The 25,788-nt window shown below is 38.0% G+C and overlaps 1 protein-coding gene across 1 annotated transcript in view; it reads right to left on the minus strand.

The window, feature by feature from the left end:
* The window catches only part of ZFAND3 (zinc finger AN1-type containing 3), a 141,271-nt gene that overhangs the window by 42,656 nt on the left and 72,827 nt on the right, over positions 1–25,788 (minus strand). The window contains 1 exon segment of the mRNA XM_075089146.1: positions 8,669–8,848. Coding sequence (XP_074945247.1) covers positions 8,669–8,848 — 180 coding nt within the window.

The following is a 25,788-nucleotide window of genomic DNA, read 5'->3' on the forward strand; positions in this document are numbered from 1 at the left end:
AAAGACCACGTATATAGTATTTGGTTTCCATACAGAATTTGGGTAAACAAAACAGGATGGGGAATATATCAAATATATACCACAGGGTCTGGAATTTCAATGAACTGACTTTAGACCACAGCTGCCTCTTGAAATGCAGCAGCTCTTCCTTAAATAATTTTAGTTACATTCTCCCAGTTTTCACTGAATAGACATTGACAAGCGTCATCACTGTGGACTATCAAATAAGACTAATCCTTGCAATTATTGTACAGTAAATATTTACACTAGTTGATACTTTCAGGATCCAATTAAATATAAGACCTTTATTTCTCACTCTTTAAAGTACAGTAAGTTGGTATGTATTCTGCTCTTCCCTGGGTCAGAGCTCTTCTTTCATTTAGTCTTCCCTCATTAGGTATTACTTTCGAGTAGCTTTGATTTGTATAGCAAAGCACCAGAGTTTCAACAAAGAATATATTGGGATTTGCATGCACGTACACCAGTGCCTAATAACCAGCGAAAGCTGCATGTCCTCTGCAGCACTTCCTTCTGCTACTGTTTTTGTTCCACCATTAAAAACATCATGCATAATTCAATAGTACGTAGTATGGGCTCGACTGTGCAATTCTACGTGGATGTCAGTATGTTGAGTCTTTTGGTATACATATGGTTAATGTAGGCATCTTTGTATTATTCAACACAGGGCAGTATTATTTCCCACAGCTTTAATAAAAATTCTGCATGAAAGAAAAGGGAAGTCACATATCAGTAGAACACCAGTCCTTCTTGGCTATACACAAAGGTAGGCTTATTGCTAAGCATGATTCAGGATATATCTGCACCTTCATTCCCCCAAAAAAGAAGTGCTTCAAGGGAATTCAACTGTGCTACATAAAACACTTCAGTGCACAGTGAAAGACCACACACATCTAGCTTCTAACATAACCCACGGGCCTGCAGACTGCTATTTTTTCTCAGTACAAACAGAAGTTTAAAATTAAAGAATAAAGATATCTTTCTACACTATATCCAATTAAGAGATTAAACAATACCTTCTGCTCCTATTTTTTGCAGTGTACGGTTTCTGGCATTTGCAACTCCTCTTCCAAACAAAAGCAGCCGCTGCCCAGCAATAATGTAATCCCAAGAGAAGATGATTAAAAATGCAAAAATACTAAAAGCTACTGAAGACATAAGGAGAATTGTGAGAAATCGCCAAGTTTGCAAATTCAAGCACAAAATTAATAAAGGACAAAAGAATTAAAAAAGAACATTATCATACATTAAATCAAAAGGTCCTGTAAATGCAGCTTTTTTATGTAGTACTTATCTTTCTATATATATGTTAATTTTTTATTGTTTACTATTATAATTTGTATATGTTTAAATTGACCTTTAGAATATCTTTGTGCATTGTCCATCTCCCTTCCTGAAAGACAGTAACAATTGCCAAGCAGCACCTGCCTGGCAGGACCTACCCTGAGCCAGGGTAGCTTCTAATTTCTCCTTCCTGAAGTCCTTAGAAAGTGAAGTGACCTCACTCAGAACTTCCTGTGCAGGAAAAAGTGAAATACTAGAGTAACTCCCCTCTTTTTGCTGTTCAAGGAAGTGCTGAGTTTGAACCAAGAATATGTGTGTCAGGTATATTTGAACAGCACTTGGAAGCACTTACTGAGCAGAGGAAGAGATGCAGAATGGAGCAAAACCAAGCTTGTACACGAGTACAAAGTCTAAGATTACACTAATACACTGAAACAATTACAGATTACACAAAAACTGCAAGCCAGCTAATGAACAAACATGAAAAGTAAGTGAAGGAGCCTTAAGCTCAGCAACACTTATCAGAGGGACATAAGCACGTCTGAACACCACTTTGAGCTTTTGGTACTGTGACGGTTCCTCTCCCAAAAAAGCACAGCAACTCCCTGCAAGCAACGGGCTGGAAGAGAGTACCAAGAGCCGAATTTCCTTGGATGGCAGCGTTACAGCCAGGACAGGGAGAATTTTCATGGCTATTTGCAATACAGGAAAGAATCCACCTCTGGAAACCTGTCCAAACCAGTGATCTAGTACTGCATTTCCTGAATTTGTACAGACATAATCTAATTAATCTACACAATTTTGACAACAGTCATCGATTACAAACACCAATACATAAACCAACAGGAACATAAATCTCTATATTCAGTTTGTGCAGACAGAATACACTCCTTAAGGGAAAAAGGCAAAATAACTCTCTCTACAGCACTGTTTGCTGCAGAATGGGTAAACTGCATGATAATTTAAATTATGTTATTACTGAACAGCTAAGGGGATTATACCACATACAAACACATAGTTTTTAAATTCTAGTTTTACAAATCTGCCATTATTTATTTTTGTGGACTTTTATCTACATGCAGCTTCTGGAGAAGGAAGTGAAACCCGGACTGCTTTGCGCTGTTGAACAGCTGGTAAAATTAACAACAAAATAAAAGGAGACACGATTCAGATTCCACTTTTTCCCCCTTCTATTGTCTCACTCTGTTACTTGCTCTTCCTCAGTTTCCTCACTCGTAAAACAGACATGATACTTTCCTACTTTACAGGTATAAACTGAAGTGTAAAAACGTGATTTTGAAACCACCAGTTAAATTATACTTTTTATAGATAATTTTTAAGTAACTTTGATAGCTGTGCAGCTCTAACCCACATTTTTCTTATGTGACTGTGTTTCTGTTTCATGTTCCATGGGGTCCTTTCAATTTAATAAATGGGACCCTAGGATACACTGTCTACTATGCAGTGTGAAGCGACTAGAAATCAGAGGGAACAATTAACAGTGGTACTACTCTGCTGGTCTTCGTTATGTTTCAAAATTATCATGCCACAGGTGTGGAAAGAAGTGTTCATTCCACAAATTTGTGTGCCAGAACTTTGCTTAAGATGTTAGAAGAGGCAGAAATGTTCTTTAAATGAAACTGGGACTGTAGGGATTAGATTGAAACTTACAGAAAGCTCCTCACACCATGAAAGGATGATGGAAGTGACACTTCTACTAGACACTGTTTTGTTCAGATTTCTAACTGCCCTTATTTTCTGCACTGGCACCTAATGCTAGCGGCATTTCTCAAAAGACAACTCAAACAGCCCACAACTCAATCTGGTTTTGTATTTGAAAGCATTCTTGCAAATTTCCAGAGAAAGTGTTTGCACTGATATGAAAGAAGTATGTCTTTTGTGATGAATATTCAAGAAAATCCAGGTTTGATGACAATCCAAATGAAAAACTGAATTACTGTTAATTTTAACATTAACAACTGTACCAAAAGGCTATTTGTACATAACATCTAATGAAAACCAGGCTAAAAAAAAAAATCCCTTAATAGGTAAAACACCTTTTGTTATCATCTAACTTAAGAAAAGAAAGAGCCTGAGAAAACAGCTAGTTCTTATTCTGTGGCATAAAAATCCAAAAATGACTGTAATCCAGAATATGCACCTGTCTGGTTTTTGATATTAGAGGTGTGTCCCCTCTTGCTCTGACACAAGACGCACAAAACGGAGTACAAGAAGAAAGAACACATGACAATCATGTGAGTTGATAAGGAAAATTAGAATTATTCATCATCACCATCACCTAGCTGCAGCTTTCTCAGTTATGCTCCAGTACAAGTTTAATTGCAATATTAGATCATATGGGTCAGGTAGGCTAGTTTTGGAGCTCAGCATAATTTTAACAGTTACTGCATTCTTTTGGATCAGAGACAAATGTACAAATCTGTATCAGAATAGATCTGGTTAGCAACAAAGCAAATTATTTTCTACAACCATCTGTGACAAGCACAACAAAACTAGGCAGCTAGCTTGGTCTGTTTATACATCGGATACTTTACAGAAGCGGGTATGCACATAACTTTCAGTCAGATATGACCCAAAACCCAAAAGTTCCTCACAGCCAGAAGTAGGAAAAAAAAAAAAAAAAAAGACAGGATGTACAAAACTGACTCCTCCTGCAACGAGCGGCTGAATTGTCAAAGCCAGGGCATTTGGAAAAGCACACGGTGGGTAGCATCTGAGAGCAACTGTCGTTTTAAAAATCACTGTCCTTACTTAAAAGGCACAAAACACAATTAAGGATATCACAATAACAATTCAAAATATGAAGTCTTTTCAGAGTATACATAGGAAAACTGTCATCTCTGACTCTGCTTACAAACTCAGGCAAAATGCAAAAACTGTAAAGTCGTTATATATTGGTAGAAACCTCTTGCACAGAGTCAGAGACAAAGCCATTCAACAGAAAAGAAAGAAAGAAAAGAAAGGATGCACCTGTTTATCCATCTTTTCATAAGGTTATGTTGAAAAAAAAATTATGTGAGTAGTTTTTTCTAAAAAAAAAAAAATTTTTTTCCTAGTACTATAGCCTATGCGGCTTTTTACACACTCATGCTTCAACAAGCCATGAAATTCGGAGTATAAGCATCCAATAGGTGCAGTAGAAAAAACAATCTCTCACCTTTCTGCCAGAGATCTTTTACAGAAGCCTGGTGCATCTCTGTCAGATATAGTACACTTTCTGTACATAAAATAACTCCACCAAAATAACTTCATAATCGGGGGTATTTCAGTGCTTGCAGCACATGCAAAAGCTTAATAAAATACACAGTTTTAAAGCATTTTCAAACTTGTCTTGCAAATGTAAATGTTTGAGAGAAACTAAATGTTTTAAACACTTAGCTTGACATGCAACAGTTCTAACTCTTGAGGGTATGCAGTTACCAGCCAAAATCTACAGACATTCAATCCCAAAAATTCATCGTTAGGCATCTAAAATTCAGCACACACAGAGGTAAGGTGTAATCAGTGATCATCACCTTCTTTCTGGGCTGAAATCTCCAGTGTATTTTTTGACATTTACAGCAATACCTCAGATCTTTGTGTATCTTGTTATAAAGTCTTCAATGCAGAAATGTAGAGCGCCTGATTATTCTAGAAATGTCAGATATTCCTTTCGTCCTTTTTCAATTGTGGTTCTTGCTAATTCAAGGAGGCCAGGAAGAGTTAAGCACATAATTAAAATAAAGTCATGCCAACTGAAGCTAAGAACTACTGAAATATCACATCTGATCCAGCTGCCAGAGACAGAGTTGTTCACATTGACATTTCTCCTGTCACATAAGCACACAGTTACTTTTAAACCTGTACAGTGTCAGCTTTAGGTCTACTCATAGTGACAGAAAAATAACGCCGCAGCCCCAAAAAAAGTAATGAAGGCCTGAAACTAAGCAAAAGTATTCCATGTGCAGTGTGACCTTTTCTTTACCAAAATACATAGAACCTTCCTTTAATATGCTATATTTTTAAAGAGTGCTGGCGGCTGCAGGTAGGGAGCGAGAGAAGTGAGGGCCTGTCTCTTAAAAATAAAAAAACCAACCCTGCCCACACACTAAGAAAAGGAAATCTTTGACAGAGCAACCAGCTTGTACGGTGACTGACGCTGAAATAACTACCATTAGGACCTCCTAAGTGAAGGGAGGAGATGGAAGGGAAAAATGAGAATAGACGAAAACTATACAAGAACTTGAACAGGGAAACTTGTCTGCGTACAAAGCAGCAGCAGAACAAAGGTTAGACTGATTTAACCATCTGTTAAGAAGCAGATTATTAAAATCCATACAAATCTATACTTAGTAAAGTTATACCAATATCAATATACTCCTTGCCTGCACAAGTTAATTTAAGAAAAGTTACTGCAACTGATGAAACCTGAAGGTTCTGGATAGAAAAAGGCAACTCGAGAAGCATTTTTGGGGGGTAGAGGGTGTGTGTGGGGGGGGTGTGGGGTGGGTATGTGTGGAAATTCTTAGAATATTCCGCCCCCCCAACTGCAACAGAATTTTTTTTAAATTAGTGATAGGTAATACTTCATATTCAAAATACTTCAAAACAAAACATATGTGAAGGAGGAATAATAAGTCCTGAAGCTTGTGTCACCATCTCTGGGCATAAATTTTTAACACATTTTTGTTGGCTGTAACTGTAAGACTGAGAACGACCTTGCGTCAACTAGGGGGAGAGATATTAATCTGCAAAGCACTGGGGTAGGTGTTCAGAACCAAGGGTGGCAGGAGATGGAAAGTCACTACAACCTGGTTGTGTATATAAGACACTTGGGAATACAAATGCAACTCTCACAGAAAATCAAAACAGTAACAAAAAAAAGGCAGAAATACTTGCATATTATCAAGCTGAATTCCTGCAAAATCCAGTAGCTTTTCTCCTGTATCATTCATTGTGTGTTAGAAAAGGAAATGGATACTTAAAAACAAGTACAAATAAACCTTCACTTTCTCTGACACAGAACATGAATCTTACCACATAAGATTTCTATGGTTCCCTTCAGTTGTTGTAACGTGAATGGAATTCTTTAATTGCCTAAATGACTTGCTGCAATTCTGTCCAATCTGTTTATCCTGTAGACTCAAGTACTATGGCAAATGCCTGGATGTGAGACTCATCTCATAGCTTGAAAGGGAAGAAAGGGGAGTGGAATGTACCATGAGAATCCTTCCTGAGTACTCCAGTCTTTCCACACTTTGATAAGAATTACCATAATGATCCCATACACTGATTTCTGGTGAATTACCACAATTCTATTCAGAACAGCACATAGATGTACATCGTAACACGGCACTGCAAAATATCAAACTTTGAAGAACACAGATATAATGAGAGCAGTGCACGCTTTATAGAACTTGCTGCAAAATAAATATTGCACAGAAAAAGACATCCTCAAATTTAAATTTCTTTTTTATTTTATGTTTGGGCATTCTTCATTACAGGAAAGGATCTTCCACACTGAGGCCATTAGCCATCAGAAAAAGCTCCATCTGTGTGTAATTATTTCTGATAAATGATATTTAGCTTTACTGAAGAGATAGTGGGGATGTGAGAGAAGACAGAGAGAGTTCAAGCTGTAAATAAGTCTCTCCAGTGTATTTCACTTAAAATCACCCCAGCAGGAAGTCATAAAGGATTTTTTTAATAGGTAATATTTTCAAATATGCTTCAATCTGTGCTGCCTAATATCCATCACCTTCAGCATATGTTCACAAGCTTACAGCAATTCAGGATGAAGGACACTAATTTCCTTCCCTCCTTCCCATCCCTGTAATCACCTTCCCACTTACCCCCAAGTCCTTCTCAGCCACAACAGAAACACCTTGTTGTAGCACATTTGAATTCCTAACTGAATAAATTTGCAGAAAACCTGACCCAGTAAGCACTGGAGAAGCACCCTGTGACACCAAATAGTAGATTCTAGCTAATAAGCTAGCAGAGATGCTGAAGCCCCCTGCCCTCTGAAGGCCCAAATGTGTTCTGAAGCATAATGTTTTGCTGAATTCTCTAGGAAGGTTCTTTTAAGGCCTTGTTTTAACAGCAGACTACAGGTTTCCCCTGAAGAAGCGCTGGACAGAACAAAGATGATGGGCGGTCAGCAGCAACTGTGTATGCGAAGGAGAGACAAGAGTTACATGGCAAGTTTACTCTTATTACAAGAACTGGTATCAGAACGCCCACATTTGAACCCTGCTGTACTTCTGACAATATTCCCACATACAGACAGAAAACAGTAATTCAATTTAAAATTTTTGTCTAATAAACTATCACAATGCAAAATGACACTTTGTGCTTTGTCCACAACCAATCTGAAGAAGTTAAAAGACTATATACGCAAAGTCTACTTACCTGTAAACAGAATAAATACTTCAGCAACTCAGTAAAACCATCCTATGCAAATAGTTAGCACAACTGAAAACAAGTGTAGCATATCAAAGATTTTTTTTTTAGTCCTATGCTTTGTCAGCATTGTTATTTCCAGCAGTTGCCTCAATGTTCAAGAGCAGCTCTAGCAGATTCCCTACTAAAAAAAGAGCATGTTTTTCTTGCAATGTGTACATCTATTTACCAGTACAGAGGGACAAGCAAATTCAGCTCAAGGACTGTCTCCATAAAGAATCTTCCAAAATAAAGTTACAGTTGGAGGAAAATGAAACTACAAATTACACAGTCGACCTTAAGATGTAGAATGCAGATTTTGAAACTCCATATATTAGACACAGAATATATATATATAGGTTTAGAATAACTTAAAAGACAACTTTACCTCACTGTGTTTGCTAATCTTTAGCTTACCTTCAGGGAGATTTTTCGCCTTACTGAGTTCAATAAAAAGAAAGATGGGTCGTGAAAGAAGAGATGGATTACCACATGAAACGTAAGGTCTACGCAAGTAACTCAGCAGCAGTCTACACAAACATGCATTACAGCCAATGCTTTGTGCAATTGCAATTATTAAAAAACAAAAGGTTTTGAAGTAAAAATTCAGATGACTGTTTATCCTATTTTATATATGTTAATTTACCAGCAATGCGAGAAAGTTTCTCAAAATGAGAATGCCTCAAAATTGTAATTCAATCATATACTGCACTCAAACAGCTGTGAAGTTAGTTAGAAACTCCTGCGACCCCTTTTACCTTGTTCTTTGGTTAAAGCCATCAATGTCTATTTTATTAATAACTTCTCACCTTTCCCTTTGCCCCAAAAGACAGGCCATTTACTTCCAAAGGGAGTCAGTAAAACATAAGCCTGAAAACAAAATGTTTATGCCTCCTTTGCTGTTACTTAGGACTTGTGCACTTACATTCCTCTTTGCTCGGTGAAGTTACATTCAGTTCTGTCAAAAGTTGCTGGTTGGAGTTAGCGGCCTGCGTGGTTAGAGAGGTATTGCTGTTGTCACTGTTCGTTTCTCCAGAGAACAAATCTGACTGGCTGTTGCTTGTGCTGGGAGTAGAGTCATCGTCTGGCTGCTTCTTCTGGAAATCTATCAAAACCAAGATTTCATATGTCATCCTACTTGCTCAGCCTAATCATCTGATGTTATGCAAAAAACCCAAGCATAACCAAAGTAACCCAAAACACTGCCAGAGGTATTATCATTCTGATAATTTGTCTATTTCATGCAACACAAAGGTTGAGTAACCTTCAAGTTTTTATTTCAGGTTTAAAGTATCTTAGAAGTTATTAGTTGTTGAAAAACCAACAATTTCAGGACTACACAAAGTTCTTGTTTCCACAGCTGTTCAGGAGCATCCAAAGCTTACCACTGTGTTTATCAGTATACAGCACACAGCATCATTTTAAAACTAGTTCACACAAAGCATGTACGAAAGCGTAAAGGAGCAAACATCTGATGGGTGAAGAACTAACGCATGTAATACAAGTATAATGAAATGTTACACTTCTGTAAAAACAATACTTCTCACTGATCTTTTACAAAATCCCACCTGTAACAGTTTTGGTGAACCTAGCGTAGACAGCTATGGTTCCAGGTTAGCATGGAGGAGCTGGTGAGGGATTTGGAGCCCTTGTTTGTTGGGGATTTGGGGGGGGCGGTTCCGCATGTGTGGGTTTTTTTTCCTCCTTCCTCTTTCCTTTACTTACTCCAACATTGGTATTAGAAGTTGCTCATTGATCTATGACCACAGAGTTAGATATGGGAAGGAAATCACTACAGTACAATAAAGCTATGGACAAATTGTGTGGCCTCAAAGTCTTCCTTTTGTTTTCTTTTCAGTCAGCAGACGCCAAGTCACACTAAGTCTCCGAACTGCCCCCATAGTCCAAACTCCATGTCTTTGACAAATGCCAACCTCAGGCTTACCTTGCCTCCAAACCAGATTCAGGTTTGAGGGGAAATACTCTCTTCTTTAAGTGCAAATCCTCCCTCGAAAGCCTTCCCAGACCCACAGTCCTGATACCTGATTAACTACAGCATTAGTCTTAGTTCCTGTCACCGATGCTATGGGAATTCAGTCTGGCACAGCTCTGCCACTGGATGCCCCCAGGGAACACCCTCCCAGCCAAGTGGATATTGGTTTGCTTAACATCCAGTTACTCTCACAAGGCAAAGGCACCTTCTCCTTGTACAGAGAAGCTGAAGATGAAGTGCATCATTTCTTTTGGTATTCCTAAACACATCTTTTTAAAAATTACAAAGACAGAATTTTTTCATTACTCAAACACATAGATAAAATCAATAACAGTTGCTCATTATTATGTCACGTCAGAGAGGAAAATGGAGCAGTCCATATATATTTGCAGATGACTACATGTTAGAAACATGAGCTGCCAACATGACTCACGGGGATTGGGAAGTACTACAGTCAAAGAGTCCTAAATGCTGATTTAGGATTTAAGTGATTTGCCAGAGAAATTAAGCTGTAACTTCCACTGTGGAAGAGTCAGCCAGAAGTCCAGCTTGGAGAAGAACAAGCTCAAAGCCAGGGAGGGGAAGGAAGGAGGCAGCAGACAGGAAATCACCCACCTCCACAACACAGCTCAGAAAAAAACAGTGGGATGGTTTTGGTCAGGGGTGAGTTACTGGGCCCAGGAAAACGTCCTACTCAGGCCTCGCTAGTTATCAACAAAGTTACACCCAAGTTGGGCTCCTGGATATTATTAGTGTGTTTGTGCCATCAAGAAGCTTCAAGCACTTGGGATTCTGTACCAGCCACAATCAGCCAGCTGCAGCAGTTTTAACTGGAGTCACCACCCCAGAAGATACCCAACTCTTCACACCTCTGAGGCCACAGTCCTGTCAGAAGGGGAACTCACAGCTGAAGATGTTTTGGGAACCACTGGTCTATAAATTACCATTACAGAAAATAAATTAAAATCTCACATGTTGCCTGCAGATATAAGGTGGCTACAAAGATTGTATGTGTGGTATGTGAGATTGTATCCAGGACAGTGCTCAGAAGTAAAGCTGTGTTGCGTGCACATATCAGAAGCTGGAATTCCTCCACCTTCAAGGAGCAGAGCAAAAATAATGGTTATGCTCAATCTTATACACCGTGAGTGATCTATAAAGTGCATTAAAAAAGAAAGTGTAGAGTTACAGAACAGCAATAGATACTATGAAAGATATTAAAATTCAGAAAATTAAAAATTCTCAGCCAGTATATTTTTTTTCCTAGATAGCTGCAAATACTTTACTCAGGTTGCACTAGCTCAGTGTCATCCCCAAAACGCATTTACAGAGAAACGTAAAACATTTTTACAAAATGGCCTATATAATAAAAGTCCTGATAGTCCTCTAATGATAGTATGGTAAGTATTAGTGCTACACTGTCTCTCCCAAAGCTGCAAGTTCAAGAGCACATTAACCAAGGTGGGTGGTTTTTTTCCCCCCCTGAAAAACTATTCAATTTTACAACCTACTGATAAATTCTCCAACTTCAAAGAGAGCATAAAAGGCTGTCAAAAATAGACATTCAGTGACAGCATCTCCCAACAAGCTTACTAATGAAACAGTTCAGAGCTGTCACACAGCAGCAAAACCCACCATGGCAGTTAAATGCTCTTTGCCTTCATGAATCCAGGACCTCGTGTTCACAACTTTTACTCAGGCTGCAAATCAATTAACTTTCAAAAAAGTCTTAGCCTGCTGAGTTGTCTGGAACATGAGAACATCTTCCATCCCCCGCTTTTAACCACTTTTTCACCACAGACAAGAGTACTTGAGGAAAGTGTTGAGACTGCTGATCTCAAAGCGCCTGAGACATACTAACTGTAACTGAAGTTGTACTGCTTACTTACACTACAGCAAATTATTAACAGCTGCCTTCGTAATGGGGTCTCAACAGCAACACAGGACACATTCACTAACATAGTTATTATGTAATAAATTTGACCTAGATTATCAAGGGATTTCAGAAATATTGCTTTATTATTTGTGGTCTGTATTTACCTGGTACAAATACATCTCTAATGAAATACTGGATGAGCTGTATTATATTTCTTCTGTGTATCCGTGGATGGCATTTGGCTTCTGTTAACCAGGACTCTCATTAACACAAATAACTTACACATCACCTTGATCTCCCCTCAAGCACAATAAAAGCTGGCAACGATTACAGGAGAGCTCCATCTGAATAAACCCAGTGAAGCCTTAACTGCTTAACAAATAAAACAAAACAAAAATACACACACACACAATACAGGCAAGACCCTGGCAAGCTCTGAAGGGGAGGCTTTATTCTGATTAAAAACAGAACGTAATTCTGTTGACAGAAGAATGACCTCTCCTTATAGTCTCAACAAGGAAAAAACAGAACAAGAGTTAAGAGTTGGCAAGACATTAATCATCATTTCCAGAAATTTCTATATAACTAGAGATGCATGCAAAACACTTCTTTAAATTTTTTTCTTTTGTTTTTACTGAGACTTTCACTATGCTAGCAAAATCTGTGCCAAAATGCACAATGACTGACCAACAAAATCCATCAAATCCACACTCCCCTGTCCCATGTAATGAAATGCAACTTTAAGTTTTTACAGAAACTTCAGCTGGTACACAGGTTTAGCGGAAACAAGCTTTCTCCATTTGTCAGAAAAAATGTTTTCTTTTTCTTTTCAACATTGTCTCCTTTCCTCCACTGCCTTCACATTTGGGTTTGGGTTTTTTTTTTTGGTGGTTGTGGTGATCGGGGTTTTTTTTTAAAGTGCAAGATATCCTGGTGTTAGTTACAAGATGGAGCCAGCACCAAAATAAGATGTGAAAATTAGCCAGTTCCTGCATGGGGCAATAAGGGAATGAAAGATCTATCAATAAAATGCATGGAATACATCCAATAAACTATTGCTGCATGGTAGAGAAGCCACTAGTAGTAAGCAGCAACACTGCTGGTCGTCTGCTCCAAAATCCTTTTGCTTTGTTGAGTTTAGGGGTTGCACCCAGCACCTCAAGTAGCTGAGCAGGAGCAGAAAAATCTTAGGCAGGGCTCTCATGCATGGGATGTTAATAGTAAGTGTTTTTTCTGTTCTACTACTTAGGATTTCTTTGTAAAAAACAATGACTATGTGCATATGTAGACATGAAACAAACATTTCATATTTTATAAATGCAATGAATTAAAATAGTTTAGACAAAAAGAAAGGCAAGAAGCCAGATTTGTTACCAGACTTCAGAAGACAAGTTCTTTTGCAAGACACTCTTTTGTCCATTTGTTTTCATAGAATAACATTGATAATGAAAGCCATTACCTTTATAGCTTCTGATTCTAACACATAAAGCCAGAGGTGTCACACGAAATCACGTCTTATGCAGAGGACTAAAACTCCCTCATACATTTGTCCAGTTATTGTTACCAGGTTAGGATAAGCAACCCATCTTCTGAATATAGTCATTTCACCCATTACCTCAAGATCAAACTAGCAAATATTTAGAATATCCAACCCCTTCCATCACCTAAAATACTCCCGATTCTGTAACACCAAAAAAATCAGACAGTCCCACTTCCAGTATTTAGTTTACTTTAGCCATCAATAGTCAACAAAATACCTAAGGAAATATTGAGTCCTCAACTTTGCTTAACTATAAGGGGTCTGTAACTAAGCAGGAAACAACCCTTCAGCTTCTGGTAAGTAATTTATGTGATTACAATCAGTTGAAACTTGAGGTAAAGGCGAATACAAACAATATTAGCATGTCATAAAGCTTCTTACGCTGAAAAAGACAGGCATGTCAAAATATTACGTGGAATGATTTAATACGAAGCCAAAGCTCGCTCTCATTTGCACTCATGCTACGGTATAAGAAATTACAACATTTATGAAACTCCCAAAGGGTCTTAAACTTAAGGTCTCCTTTCAGCTTATTTTAAGGGTCAAGGTTACAAATACTTCCTATTCTCTGGCCTATAACAGATGTTTTCATTAATAAGAAATGGGTTCATTCAAATAAATTATGGATGTTGCAAGAAGCATCAGAGTAAACAGCATGGTAAGAGCAGAAAATTAGAGTCTTTAAAGTAATTATTTTGGTTGATAGGCAGTATTACACCACTTCCTTATTCTTCAGTCCTACTGCTCCCATAACTTAGCAGCGTAAACTAACAAAAAAGTGCACACTTCTTACACTGCATTAAATGTGCAATCTGCACATTTTTTATTACCAGAGCATCTTGTTCTTTTACAGAGTATAAATTAACATGTCAGTGTCACATCAAATGTCTACTAGTCCATCAGTATCCCAGTGTACACAACAGACTTTTACCTTATCTAATCAGAAAACAGTTCCGCACTTAAATTGCATTTTGGAAGCACTCTAGGGGAAGTAACACAAATATTATGACATTGAAACTGCTACAGTGAAATATTCACTTTAACTTTTGCATTATTTTCTTTTTTCTTCACATGCCTGGAAAACTTGTTCATATATGACCATGGAATAGTAGTACAAGTCCTAAAGATTTTGTTTACTTATTTATTGAGGACTCTTGTCCATAGCTTACTGAAGGCATTTCAAGTTTTATTCATACATAACTACATTTTGCATAATAGATTACCGTGGAATGGATAAACCTTCCCTTTAAGTAGATATCTGAATGCAATCTAAAGCTCCAATAATGGATTGGCAATAAAACTCCACTTGGGCAGAGATGATTTTTTGTTTGTTTTCAAATAACACACAGACAGAAAGATGCACTAGCCCACTTGCAGAATAAACACAGATATCCTGCCCTCAGGGGAACGCACTGTAAAATGTGCACAAGCATTTGTATTAGAAGATGACAACCAAAGTCGTAAAATGGAATCAGAGGTAAGTACTGTACAAAATTGTATTTATAAATATATAAACGATATGTAACATATACACATATATAAAAAGATATTTCTTAATACATCCACAATAATAGCAACAATAGGTGGATGAATTGAAAATTAGACTGGAGAATACAAAATAACTACCACAGTATATTCTTGTATGAGCTGTCAGCAGAGCTCATCATTTTCACAGATAAGCACAAAGTACAGGGAAAATTAACAAACCAGCAAAATTTTAGAAAGATGGTTTTCTATACAACTGAACTTTATTTAGAATTGTGAGCACATGTGGTACAGAAAAGCCATTCAGCTTTTAGGGTTTTTATTCATAAATAAGACTTTCTTTTTTTCCCCCACGTTCCTTCATGAAGAAAACCAGAAATAAGTTCTTTATGCTTAGTTATGCTTCCTGATTGCTATTCTTTTTAAAATTACAACACATTATTAAGAGCTTCAAATAATATTGTGATTTGTATGTTGCATATACTGAGCTTTGCATATACACCTTGTTTTCTTTTCAAATAAGCACAAAAAATACTAGAAAAATAAACAAAAAAAATTAAAAAGATGGATCTGCAAGGGTGGTAGACAGTGAGAACATGGCTGCAATTACATGTATTTATCATTCAGGAATTAAAATTGAGTTATACAGTAAGACTGCCACATTTGTAAAAATATGGGGATGTATAACATGACCAAATTTGGTTTTCTTAGGGGGGGAAGCTTGATGACAAGCTTCTGATGACATTGTGTTTTGAAGACACCCCTTGCTTAAAGGTGACACTTTGTAGTAAGTCTCCTTTCTCCTGACTCTATAAAATGATTCTCCCCCAAAGCTATGCAGGAAGCTGCAGGTACGACTACCAAATTTTGCTATTATTTAGAAAGAAAATTCATGAATAGCTAATAAACAAAGGCTAGCAAGGCAACAAGCGTAACATTATTAGAGATTACCTTCTACTTAAGATCCAGATCATTAATAAATATATATGCAGACATCATCTTAAGGAAGAGAGATGCATTTTTATATAAACCTGAGTAGAAGAATCTACAGTAACCATATTAACCAGGCTTACAACACCTTACTTGACTGCCATGAAAAAACCTGCCATTTTTACAGCACATGATCCCACCATCTCCAAAGTAGCTGCAAAATTCTGAATAGATGAAAATGGAATTTCATTATCATCTACAAAAGTATCTCCTGAGACCAGCTTCCCACAGAACAAACACTTCTTGCTCTGCCTGCTAATAACAACTTTGTTACCGTAGCTATTTTGGTTCTGACCAGGATCAAGGTCACTGAAAAGCCCTGTAAATAACATTTTAAAAAGCTTTGTGTCACATTTCCTATTGCTACTTAAAGCAGCATGCTTACATTATTTCACCTAAAACCTGATTATTTCATAAAACTCACCAACATAAAGAGGAATAAATATTATTGTCTGTCATCAAAGGATCCAAAGTACTGAAGTTACGAAGCATAAACTACTATTTTAACAATCCACTTTAAATCTCCTGTTACAGAATCCCTCAGGTCCCTGGTCAGCATTCATACTTTAATTCATTACAGAGCATGTATGGTGAGAAAGTACTATATAAAGGTAGTATGACATTGCAAAACCTAAAACCAGTGAGGGGCTAGCTATATAGCACCTGCATCTGACAGTAGAACTAGGAAATTAAGACAATTTATTACCCAGCTAATTGAGACTGTATGGATTCTTGAATCCATATCAAAGAATACTGGTAATAATCCAACCCTAGGGGAAAGCATGAACTTTAAACAAGCTGTGGAAAACAAAGCGACCACCCCTTGATCATGACTTCAAGAAATATTTTATTTTTCAATGATCTGTAGAGTGGGAATTCCTTAGGAAGAACATCACTAAAATGGACTACTAGTAAAACACCAACCAAGGAGGCAGCTTGCCATGTACTCTTACATGCTGCCAATACAAAAGATGGCAATGACAATAATTTGACCAATTCTAGCGAGAAACAAGAAAAGGCACTCCGGTATGGAACAGCCAAAAAAAGTAAACTGATATTAGGTTACGGTATTAGTCTGTAAATCTAACTGGCTGCAGCCATTTTGAAGGATCCATTTGGTACTTAAGGAAAACAATCATTTAACATTATCTGAGGGTAATACAACAGCGGAGATGTAATAGAATTAAATATAGGAGAATTTTTGTGTGGCTTTTTTTTTTTTTAAAGACACCTGGGGAAAACATCTGAGCAGCTGTGATCTACAGAATTTATTCTCAAAGAACACTTGGAAAATGTGTAACATGAGCATTTAAGAACAGACAAGACAACATTCTAGAAAATACTCAAAACCCTAAGTTCAGAATTGACTAGGAGTAGCACACAGCCTACCAAAAAACACAGCTCTATCACTCCCCTGAACTTCTGTATCTTTATTTCTAGAATTCTTTTATTACTAGTATCCCTTTATGAGACTAAACAAATTAGTAAGAAATGTCCCATTTCAAATTAAATTCAGAGTGACGATACATCAAAATCTGTGCTCCTAAAGGGGGAGAAACATTCGTTTTGATTAGAAGAACCTGTTTCATAAACCAAACACTTTGCAAAAGCAGTGAGTCATAAGAAGTAAACTAATGAAGTGAACTTCTCGAGGTACTTTTGTAATAAATGAGAGATCTTGAAAATGGGACTGTTAACTGACAGAAGTAGAATTTAATTGCCATTCTTATTTATTCTGGACACTTCATTCACCAGACACATAGGCACTAATCTTGTTTTAATAAAAGAAATGTTTCAATTAACTTTTGTACTGGAGCTATCTTTTAATTCACCTTATCATGCCCCTTCCAATACCTAGAGAGAACCCTCCAATTTCAAAACATGTCTATCTTTTTCAACTAATTCCTCCAGTCTATTTTATGAGGTTCCAATTAAAATGAATGTTCGTCTCATTTTCTGTCTGTAATAGTTACGTTTATAGTTCAAGCATTCCCAAATATTTGACTGTTCTATAAATTGTCAGGTTTTTCAAAGGGGAAAAGGCCTCTACAGTAAGTTAAACCCTCCTAGTGCTAACCCACAAACCCCTCATTCATTCCAACTGCCTCATCTCCAGTTAAGGCACCTTAATAACTGCCGTTACTGAAACTCTCAAAACATCCCTCAGAATTACTCATTTGTCAGACTCTTTTCCCCAAACTCCTTTGAACAGTCCAGAGGCAGAGCTAAAGATGGTTCTGGAAGAGAAGGGAGAGCAGGCACTCTCATTTCCTGGCCTCACTTCCCCACAGCCAACCCAATCCTTTGAAATGTGTGTCTGTGAGGAACATTTAGTATTTTGTCATGGTTTAGGGTTTTATCACCAAAGCAATGAATGGCGAGGTGAAGTATAAGGGGTGAGCTGCTTCTCAACCTTACTGGAATCTGGTTCCTCTTGTAATAAATATCTGCTTTTCTTATGCAGTAGCTAGAGAAACGTGTGGAGAGGAAACTCCAAGTCTGGCAGTGCTCAGCTGCGGGGACAAAAGCTTTGCAATGGTTGGAGTTTATCTGAGAAATTTGTGATGGCAATAATCTACAACACACAAAAAAACCCCAGGTCATGTTTTAATCATGCAGGTGAGAAAGCTCACTGGAAACTCATCTGACACCTCTGTGCCTTAGCTTCAAGCTCCACGTTTTACTAACTTCCCAGAGGAGTCCAGGAGCTTAAGGGAGTAGCTGTAGTCTCCCACTCACCATCCCCTCCATCCTATTCTGTAATCATACAGAAACGCACAAGAGCAGCATTCAACCTGCCGACAAAAATCTGCAGAAGTTCAAGGACCAAGGAAAGGAAAGTTGATCTAGATTTACGAATACAAAAGGTCAAGAACAGTGAACTCTCACTAGGTATGGTTGCTCCAAACCACTGTCCTACATTAAATTCTGACTACAGAACACTAGGTCTCAGAAACCCAACGACAGCTTAAGCATCCCTTGCTTATTTTCAGCAGACTTGAAGTTACATATATTTCTTTTCCAGTCTTTTAGGAACAAAAATATGAATATGCACAGATATCAAAGAACTACCTGCATAAAATAAACAATTCCTAGGCTTTTCTGTGAGCAAACAGATTTTATGAAGTTTTGAGTTAATAAAAACTTTTTTTTATTCCTACTGATTAAAATTGTCTTCTAGAAGAACACAGTAAAAATGCTGAATTCAAGTCAATCACAACACACATTTCTATTATTAGCCAAAGGAAATAGCTGGAGCATGTCTCAAAATTTGAAATCAGTATAAAATGGCTGCAAAAATAAGCCATCTAGTGAGTTCATATGTAAAGCTTATGGATTTTTAAAATATTTTTTTCTTACAAATGCCGACTATTTCAATATTCAGATGCCCCACAAGTTTCGTTACGTTAAAAGAAGTGTAGAAAAGGAAAAAGGAATGGAAAAACTACTCTCCCAGAATGATGCATTCCTGTCCCCCCAGTGGAAGAGACAGATAAATACAATTCTCAATTCACTTATTTTTATATAGCAAATACATGTGAACTTAAAGCATCTCTTGTGATGAAGTGATCCCTCTGCCTGTCAGTGCTGGAGGATCACTGCTGAAACTGCCTAAAACACACTCTTGTCCATTTCTTCATACAGAAATACAGAGAAAGTACAATAAACAAAAAAGGCAAGAGAAGAAAATGATCCTGTTGATTCTCATATCCATGATTTGTAGTTTGAAGTGATCTGACTTCTTGTGCTACCACTTCCTAATTACTAGAGCTGAGAAAATTAGCCTTTCAACAGCGCTGTTTCCAAAACTCTAGGTTGCAAATGGTTGTTATTGGGCATAACCAATCTGGAATCCCTTAAATAGGAGTCTTCACTAGCAAAGCATAAATCTCTAAATCAAAGCAGTGATGTGCTGACCTTGAACACTACATTAATTAAATGCTTGTAACGTCAGGATCCTGCACAGGAAAACAGATTCTGTGGCCAGTCCTCCATGTTCAAAGTGTTGTTTCTACAAATTTAAGTGTCACAGCCATGGAATTAGGACTCCTACTCATAGAAAGGCCCTAGCTGTTTCATTTTGCATCTAGAGCCTTAGAGAAAATTCACAAGGTTTTACAGGTTCTTCTATTAATGACATACGAAAAAAGCAAAAACTATTTTGAGTGTTCAACCTGAGGGGCAGAGAAGAGCAGTTTTTGTTATGCTCTGAAAGAACAACAGGAAAAATCACCCTAAAATGCTTCCTAAACAGAACAGAAAACAAGGATGAACAATGTTATTCTCACACATTCAGCTAGTTTGTCGCACTCTCTGAAGTGCAATGGCCATGAAAAGCACGGAACTAAAATATGCTTTCAAACGCTTCTTGAAAGCATTCTTTCAAGCATTTTTTGTTATGCCAAAACAGAGATAGAAATAACAAGTATATTACATGGCCTCTTCAGGGGCTTGCCTTCTACAGATCAATACACAGAACCCATCCCTGAAAAGCTTATAGAGAAAATCTTAGAAGTTATCTGCTTTTTGGCATTAACAAACTACAAGATAAACAGTTAACAAAAAACCTCTCGTCCACTTAGGGTGGCTAGTTGTGTTACAAGTAATTACAGGCATTACTTTGGAAACTAACTCAGGGCTGGCACATGAAATTCAGATCAAACAACTAAATACGAATAAACTAAAAGATGAATAAATTTTCAGAAAGAGACAAATGATTGCTAGAAGCTATTAGCTGTTCCATGCATGCTGTTCTGATTCCCTGCTTAAAGCGCAAACCTCCACAGAGCCTATCTTACAGCACAGCGAAAATGGCAAAATGCAACCGGTTCCAGCAGCAAGAGGGGAGGGTTGCAGAAAAACATAATTAACTGAAACTCAGAATAAACTGGGTCAAGCAGCCCAACTCTCCCCCATCATACTCAAAGAACTAGAGTGGCAGGAGACCCCAAATGCAGTTTAATTCCCTCCAAAAAAACGTTCTGCTTTTTCTTCAGGAGCAGCCTAAGAGGCACCCCCCACTATGAGGTTTCCAGTTCAACGGGTGATTCAGCAGGTTAAACGATGCAACGTCTACCACCAGAGGGAGGTGTTCTATTACATTGCATTTTCCAAAATATTAATCCCTGCACATTGATTTCAATTCTATTTAATCATCATCAGGAGGGAACAAGCTTCCTTCTTTCTGTAGAGACACTTTGAGGAGTCTCTTGTTATATATATCCCCTTTAGACTAATTATGGCCATGGCAAATGTGATTTTCTATTTAACAGAAGCAACCTAGTAACTAATCCATCATTTCCATCCCAAACAATCAACAAAACCCCTGCCTTTTAGCCTCTCTTTCCTATCCATAAACACAGAAGCAGAAGTACTCATCCTCCTTATGACCAGGGACCATTACAGCTTTTTCCAAAACTGAACCTACTCCTGCTTTCTTCAGTGGGGAGAAGAGGGTGGGGGTGGGGAAGGGGTGAAGTGGCATCACCTTGTTATCACCTTGTTATCTTACATGAATCAGTTCAGCAAATCAGACTTGAAAGATATATAAATTAAAAAGGAGAAAGAGCGTTGCAGAAGCATGACTGATATAATTTTATCTTTGGTAAATTCTGCTGTATAAAATTGTGGGAATAACCAGTAGTACGGTTTCCTAAAAGACAAAGGAGTGGTGCGAGCAGTGTCTAACTGCAGACATTTAATGTGTGCACAAGTGTGAGCAGACAGAAGCAGACACCTCTGGAAAAAGATTCAGAGTGCTGACATGAGGAGAAAAACTACTGCAATATAAAGTCTCTGTTGACTACAGCGGGTGATGCAGTTGTGGGGGAAAAAAAAATATCCCACAACGCAGCCATCTTGCTTTACAATGATTCCACCTATTCTGCACATGTAACCAATAAAAACAATCCCCTTGTGTTTGAAAAAGGAGAGTTATATGCTTCCTATGCTACAGAGGTAAACAGCTAATACCTGCAAGACTTGAAACAACAGCAAATAGAAATACGGATGAAGAGAGCATTGGGTTTTCCTGTGCATATCGCTTCAAATACAGAGTACACCAACTCCAGTCTTCAGGAAAAGAAACTTGTCATCCATTGCATTGGCCATTACTAATTAAAGGCTGCAAGTCTTAGACACACAAAAGTGTTTTATATGTTTATTTAAATAAAAAAAATTGGGCTGCACAAGATATTCTAAAAGTTAACTCCATGGAACATTTCTTTTTGTCTTACTTGTCCAAGGTGTCTGTAAACGTTAGTACATTAAGATTCCTGTCAAATAACAGTGGCAGCTCAACTGAAAACAGGAGTAAAATGAAGGTATTTCAGGTGCTTACATCAATCGACAGCCTATTGTTTGAGGATTTTTTCCCTAGGACTAAATTCCAAGTTGATGCACGTTTTCTCCAAGATTTTAACTAAGAAATTAATTTGTAGACTTGCACGTTAACTGCACTGATACTCCACAAGAACTTAAAATTTTAATCTTAAATCTTGTTTCACAAAGGCAAGTCTCCTGCAAATCTCCTCCACTTGATTTCACAAAGACCCAAGAGTATTCCCGGTTATGCCCCATCTTCTTCCTGCCAAAGTCAGCAATGACTAAGAAGACATTAGCACTACAAACACTCTGATACGAAACCCACATATTCAGTTCCATCAACATACTCCCTTGCTAATTAATTTGGGACCTCTGCAACACACTCTGGGACTTCAATCTACAATCTCCTTCAGTTCCCGGTTCAGAACATAATTCAATCTTGACTGCAACACTGGTCTGGCTTCCTGCTTCTTCCTTCATTTCCAATTCCCCAGACTATATTAGAACATGTCAGCTGCATCTGGGATAAACAGTGTGATTACAGAAGCTCAACTTTCAATTACAGGATTTCAATACCTCATATTTAATTTTAGGAACACTCATTTTTATATTTTGCAGACATTTACACTAACAGCTGTGCTACTTCTACTTTGCCTAGTCTGCCCCGAGTCAAATTCTTGGTTTATTAAATTACCACCAAACCGAGTTCTGGTTGTGATGCTGCTTGAAATAGTAATTTAAATTTGCACATTTAAAAGAATTTTTGAAAAGCAAAGACAAATAAATCAGTGCCCCAAGAGAGACCATGGTGACAGGGGTGAGAGATGAAATCCAAGCTTCTGTAGTACATTCAGTTGGATTACTTCAAGCTATTTATATTGACCTGTACACTGTTCAGAGTGAAAAATATCCAATGTTACGCGTCTGAAGGTAAAGTCTGTGTTTATTGTTGAGTGATCTTGTTGGTATTTGCAAATACATTTTCAATGCTGTTAGCTACGTTTTCATAACCAGTTTGCAAGGGTATCCAACTGCCTTCAGAGATATGGGAAAGCTTTGTATGAAGAAAATTAAGCCACTCGCTCAATTTCATGCTGGAGATGCATGACAAGGCCAAGAAACCTACATTCATTTCAAATTTAGGAAGGTTTTTTTGGTGAGTATTTTTAGAAGTTTTGAGAACAGTTTGCCCTGTTTTCTTAGTCTGGCGCTCTTGGCCACTACTGATGACAGGGTGCTGGCTAGTCATAGCTTTGGCTGGCCCTGTACAGACATTCTTTTATTCTATTTCATGAATTATTTAGGAATTGTTCACTTGTGCACAGGAAACAGTTTGAAGAGAGCAAGCAACGCTGTAATAAGAAGGTGCTGAGGAAAGAGCAGAAATCAGCACAGAAAGAATAGTTAGGAGTACACCATGTGAAGAACTCAATGCCACAAATCAATATGAATGTTCTGATGTTAGCCATTTTGCTTGCAAATTGTATGGTTTGCCTTTTATATCTTGCTTAATCACACTGACCCTTCTAGACAAAAAAAAACTGGTTTTTTTTTTTTCTGAAAAAGAGCTCACCCAGTCCTTCTGAAAAGAAACGGCATTTATAATATCTTTATAAACATTAGACAATACCTAAATGGCCTGTTATTTTGCAAAAGGCAAAGCAACTAGTGTAAATTCAAATAAAGTAATGCCACAGCTGATATCAAGATCTTTTCAGTCCCTGACCTTTGCTCTCCTTTTCCAGAGGACCCTGAAGTAGCTCATCGTGATGTATGAAAAAAATTACCGTTTTCTGGTTCTAGAGCTTCTTTCTCTTATTCCTGCTCACCAAACCTGAAATTTCTTCCCTTCTCCACACTCCCTCAAAAAAGTAGTTTTAGAAACATGAAACTGATATTCTCTGGTCAATTTAAAGGTGATTTACACACCCTGTATTTCCCATCAAACTTGCTCTACAAGAAAACTGCAAAATGATATTGATTTGCAATGCCATCAGAATGACTGCATCAGTCTGAAAATCTGCAGCAGTCCTTCATGTTGAGGGCATGGCACTACTCTTAAGAATTTTCAGACTAGTTTTCACATCAAAATTCAGTAACAGAAAAGTAATGATTTTTTAAAAGTGTTACAGTCACAAAGACTGCTACGAACAGGCTTGTCTGTCAAATTCATTGCAAAGCTAGATTCTAACACTTTCTGTTTAATGCATGCTAAAGATTGAGGCAGGCACTGGTCAGTAGAGAGTGGTAGCTGTACACACCCATGAATAATGTGTCACCAGCTTCTAGATTCAAGACTCACATTTATGATTTTCTGCATTACCTGCTTGCCAGACTTCTTTCAGTGCTGTAAAAGGTATTTTATCCTAGCAATAGATGTCTTCTGTTCATCACCTATTTTTAGGGAGACAGAATCAGATCTTACATTGATGGACACTTCCTGCAACTTTTATTTTTTCCCTCCGTTTTGACAATATCTGCAAGTAAATGATATCTTAAAGATATTCTACAAAAAGGAAGTTACAACTATTGTTATTTATACATTCTGCATAGCTCTACTTCTTATTTCTTTAGTCATTCTCTTACTTCTGCTATCAAGCACAAGGAAAAAAAAACAAGGCTAGAAATGAGTAAGAGTGACTTCATTCTTAACATGCTGTGTTAGCAAAACATGCTAACATTAGGCAAATGCAAGGCAGTCCCAATGCACCTGAATCCTGTCAGAAGCAGAGCATGCCGACAGTATCATGTTTAGGAAGATCTGGAAGTTCAGTAGAGGCACAGAGCTACTCCTCTGCTATTCTGAACTCACTTTCGTAGTTTCTTTAAGGAAACAAATCTTAACCTGCTATTCTGATGCTGAGGAAGTGGAGTTTCTATTATCTTCATTACCTGTTCAATGGCAGCGGACTGAAAGGCTTTCATCAAATCTTATGTGGCTAAGAACAGAAAGCTGTAGCTTTCCACCTGGATGCCTGATTAGTCCTAAAATATCTTCAAAAACATCTGCTTTAAAAATAGAAAATGGAAGCACATGTTAATACAAAATGACTGTCTAATTGAAGTTCAAATGAAACTGATCCAAAACTGCCAAGCTACAACTACTTTGCAGATTTTTGTCTTACTGACAAAGTTGAAAGCTATTTTTACATCTCTCTATTGGGTTTGCATGGCAAGGTTTTGGTAGTCTGGGGGCTATAGGGGTGGCTTCTGTGAGAATCTGCTAGAAGCTTCACCTGTGTCCAACAGAGCCAATGCCAGTCAGCTCCAAGATGGATCTACTGCTGGCCAAGGCCGAGCCCATCAGCGATGGTGGTAGCACTTCTGGGACAACGTATTTAAGAAGAGGAAAAAAAACCTGCAGAACTGCAGCTGAAAAGAAGAGTGAGAATATGGGAGAGGAACAACTCTGCAGACACCAAGGTCAGTGAAGGAGGGGAAGGAGGTGCTCCAGGCACCTGAGCAGAGATCCCCCTGCCACCTGTGGTAAAGACCATGGTGAGGCAGGCCATCCCCTGCAGCCCATGGAGATTAGTGGAGCAGACATCCACTTGCAGCCCATGGAGGACCCTGCATCATATCTGGTGGATGCCTGGAGGATATGACCCCGTGAGAAGCCCACACTGGAGCAGGCTCCTGGCAAGACCTGTGGATTGAGGAGCCCATGCTGGAGCAGGTTTGCTGGCAGGACTTCTGACCCCACAGGGGACCCACACTGGAACAGTCTGTTCCTGAAGGACTGCACCCCGTGGGGGGGGACCTACACTGGAGCAATTTGTGAAGAACTGCAGCCCATGGGAAGTACTCACACTGGAGAAGTTCATGGAGCACTGTCTC

The sequence above is a fragment of the Phalacrocorax aristotelis genome, chromosome 3, assembly GCF_949628215.1.
Source record: "Phalacrocorax aristotelis chromosome 3, bGulAri2.1, whole genome shotgun sequence".
NCBI lineage: Eukaryota > Metazoa > Chordata > Aves > Suliformes > Phalacrocoracidae > Phalacrocorax > Phalacrocorax aristotelis.